The sequence below is a fragment of the Fragaria vesca genome, linkage group LG5, assembly GCF_000184155.1.
Source record: "Fragaria vesca subsp. vesca linkage group LG5, FraVesHawaii_1.0, whole genome shotgun sequence".
Lineage (NCBI taxonomy): Eukaryota > Viridiplantae > Streptophyta > Magnoliopsida > Rosales > Rosaceae > Fragaria > Fragaria vesca.
In genome coordinates this window covers 18,366,041-18,369,666 of record NC_020495.1, presented here as the reverse complement: position 1 = coordinate 18,369,666, position 3,626 = coordinate 18,366,041, and the positions used below count along the sequence as shown (strand labels likewise).

Genomic DNA, 3,626 nt, shown 5'->3' with positions numbered 1-3,626 from the left:
TCGTCGAGGGTGCAGGGGGAGGCCACGTGGAAGACGCCCTTGCAATTCTGGACGGCTCTGGAGACGGCGTCGGCGTCAAGGATGTCGGCCTCGAAGACGGTGAGGGTGGCGGGGGAGGCGCCGGGGAGGGCGAAGAGGTGGGAGGCGTCGGAGCCGGGGTAGATGGAGACGTGGACGGGAGTGTAGCCGCGTTCTAAGAGGGTCTTGACTAGCCAGGAGCCGATGAAGCCATTGCCGCCGGTGACGCACACGGCCTTTTCCGATGATGAAGCCATTGAGAGTGAGAGTGCGGTTGATGAGTATTCATAGTGATTGGAGGTGAGATGAATACTATGAGTGTTTATCCTACTCCGGTTTCACAGATCATTTTCGAACATATGACACGTAGCATCAAACGTCAGTTTTGCCTGTTAAAGGAAACTCGATTTTTATGTGCCTTGTCGAACTAGAAGCAAGTCAAGTAAGTACAAGACGACTATAACAATTGAAATAGGTAACGAATTTACAAATACTAAGTAACTGCGCAAGGGGTGGAAAAAAAAAAATTTAGAGTTAACCTTTCTACTTGAAATTATAGGTATCAATGGAACATGAACAAGGGGATGGTTTTTCATTTCTCAATTGGCTACCTATTTTTCCCGTTTTGATTTGTGCATAAATTACATTGACAAGTGTATCCACGGCAAAAATTAGCACACAGTTCTGTTTGAGTTTTTTTTGTCATTGTTCTTCACCAATTGCATCTTAACATAAGAAAGATTCAAAACTATTAGAAGAGTGGAAGTTTGATTATGGGAAGACTAGCTATAGTGGCCGAAGAGAGGAGAGGACTACATCTTGAAGAGAGCTATCTCTCTGCATGGCGGCTTTGAACTCATCAAAGGTAACTTTTCCGTCGCTGTTGGCATCCATTCGATCAAAAATTTCATCCAACTTCCCTGGTTCGGTAATATCAGCTGGTAGGCAGTCATCTGGCAAAGCCTGCTCAATGTAGTTTACTCAAGTTATACAATCTTACTCTCAGGTGAAACAAACCAATGTAGATAAATTCTATAAGAGGAAGAAGAGGATTACCCTCAACATAGATGCCACTTCTTCTTTACTGATGCATCCCGACCGATCTGTATCATACATCTGATGCAAGAAAAGAGAGGGACAGTCGATACAAATTTGAACTAACAATATTAATAGTGAAGAAGGCAGACAAATAGAAAATGTTTTGGTTATAGAAATTTATGAGGTTGACATACTCAAATATGAACCAGAAATTAAAAATAGTTCAGCTGAGTGAGCTTATGTTACTGATAACAATAGAGGCACAGAAAAGGAGAAGGCACCTGGAAGCAGAGGCGGAGAGCATCATCTCCTTGTGAATTCTTGAGACTAGAGAAACCACAGAGTATCTCTCGCATGTCTACTGTTCCATCTCGATTGTTGTCAAATAGGTCGAAAATACGGGGTGCTAAAGGGACCAGTGATGACATTTTCATTGCTTTCAGTACCTCTTCAAATTCAGACAGCGTCGCATTATCACCCATTTTGCATCTGTACTTTGCCAAATTGACATTCTTTATCAGAATGTAATCGATTAAGAAAATAAGGTTCATGTCAGAGTAATATAGGATTGTCTAGCTAAAAATTAGTGACTCAAACAGTATTATTGATAGGAGCACAAAGTGCTACGTTTATAATGTATTTCCGACCCTATTTAGCTATGTAATTTCCTTAACAATATTCATATTAACTAAGTTTGTGTTTTTAGGTCATATATAAAGCCGAGGAGCCCAAAAGAGATGAAAGATAAGAAATCTTGAAGGAAAAGGAATCCATGTTGTGCAAGGAAAGAAATCAGAAAATCTGCCAGAAATGGTCAGTCAACTTCGACAGAAGATTGTGATCAGCTCACACCGATCCAGAAGATATACCATATATCAATGGAAAGCTACAAGAGTCTGCTTTCTAGAAATTTTTACGGATCGTCAATACCTATTTTTGAGAAGAAGTTATGACTGTTTGAGTGGCCGAAGGTCAGTCTGCCCAAATTTCTGATTTGGACCAAAACTTCTATTTTGAGGCCCAGACCACATTGGCAAGCCCATGAATGAGTTTTGAGGGTTTTATAACCCTAATCACAGCAGAAAAGAGGAGGAGGTGAAGATTAGAGAATGACGAGATGAAGATTAGAGGAGGCAACGATCTCACATCATCAGAACCTCCATAGTTGCGGACTCACACAAGGAAGCCGCCAAGCCATCATTGATCTCTCCATCATCCACGGTTTACCTTTCCTTTGTCATCGTTGCGGACTCACACAAGGAAGCCGCCAAGCCATCATTGATCTCTCCATCATCCACGGTTTACCTTTCCTTTGTCATCTTTTATTCTCCTTGTGTGTTTTTGCAGCCATGTGTGGCTGAATTCTCTTAGTTAATTAGGGGCAAGGTTTGAAGCCCCAAGAATGTTTTAGATATTGTTTTGAACCTTGGTTTCGAATTATTAAGTCTTACAAATTGTTTATTTGGTTTTGGTTTATGGGGAACTCTTGCTTGTTTATGTTCATGTATGCGCAACATAGAACATTATGAACTTGTAAGTGGGGCTAGAATTAGGTTGTTTAATCTCTTAAACGGTTAATACGGCTTAGTTCAAAATAGTAAAACCTATAGGACAATAGGTGAAACCAAATGAAAAGGATTGCATGCTAGGTAGGCGTTCCACACTAATTTTGCATACTTGTTCAATCACTTTCATTGATCTTAATGCTTAGAATAATTTGTTGATAGAATAGCGTCTATACCTTGATTGGTTATTCTAAAGGCTTAGTAATGGTGCGTTCATCTTGCTTAAGTATTCAAGGGAAGTAATAAGGACTTACGCAGTGCGTTTACAGTTTGTTCTTAATTGATACCGATTTGTGACTTAATGATTGAAGCTTTAGTTGTTAACATGTCTTGAAACATACTTGGTGGTGGATTTCCAAGTCTCTAACATCTCATTCATCTGATTTTCCTGATTTATTTTGTTTCTTTGTTTTCTCTTGTTTATAATCATAAAACTTCATATCTCTAGTACTATAATATTTTGTTTTCTCTTGTTTTTGTAATTAACGTAATTGTAAAAGTACCCTCAATCCCCGGCTTTTATAACGATACCCTTATTTGTTTTATACTACAATTGACACAAAGGGTTTTTAATTGAAACGCCCGGTTTTGGTCACTATCAATCACATTTTAATTTCAAACGACACACCGCTCTGGAAAGGGAAATGTGTATATATATATATAGAGGCCGAATATGGAGCGCACGGAGCTCCGTTCGCCACCGTCCGACGCTGACGAAGGCGCGCCTCCACCCCAGCAGCGTCCCCAAACACTTTCCCTCCCCGGCGGCGTCCCCGATCACTTTCCCTCCCCGGCAAGTCCGCCGAATTCCAGTTTTCCGGCGAGAAATTCCAAAATTTCAAATAAAATCGATATATACGGAAACTGGAATTATCTCACCGAAAATTGGAATTCGGCGGACTCGTTGGGGAGGGAAAGTGATCGGGAACGCTGCTGGGGGGGAGGCGCACCGTCGTCGGCGCCGGACGGTGGCGATCGGAGGTCCGTGCGCACTTGCGCACGTCC

The 3,626-nt window shown here is 41.4% G+C and overlaps 2 protein-coding genes across 2 annotated transcripts in view; both read right to left on the bottom strand.

The window, feature by feature from the left end:
* Nucleotides 1-275, bottom strand: part of LOC101291345 (cinnamoyl-CoA reductase 1-like) — a 3,406-nt gene extending 3,131 nt beyond the window's left edge. The window contains exon 1 of the mRNA XM_004301538.1: nucleotides 9-275. Coding sequence (XP_004301586.1) covers nucleotides 9-275 — 267 coding nt within the window. The remainder of the gene's footprint in view (nucleotides 1-8) is intronic.
* Nucleotides 276-707: 432 nt separating this feature from the next.
* LOC101298131 (calcium and calcium/calmodulin-dependent serine/threonine-protein kinase-like) overlaps nucleotides 708-3,626 on the bottom strand; it is a 5,584-nt gene continuing 2,665 nt past the window's right edge. The window contains exons 5-7 of the mRNA XM_004300001.1: nucleotides 1,338-1,545; nucleotides 1,075-1,134; nucleotides 708-981 (exon numbers count right to left, since the gene is read on the bottom strand). Coding sequence (XP_004300049.1) covers nucleotides 805-981; nucleotides 1,075-1,134; nucleotides 1,338-1,545 — 445 coding nt within the window. The 3' untranslated portion in view covers nucleotides 708-804. The remainder of the gene's footprint in view (nucleotides 982-1,074; nucleotides 1,135-1,337; nucleotides 1,546-3,626) is intronic.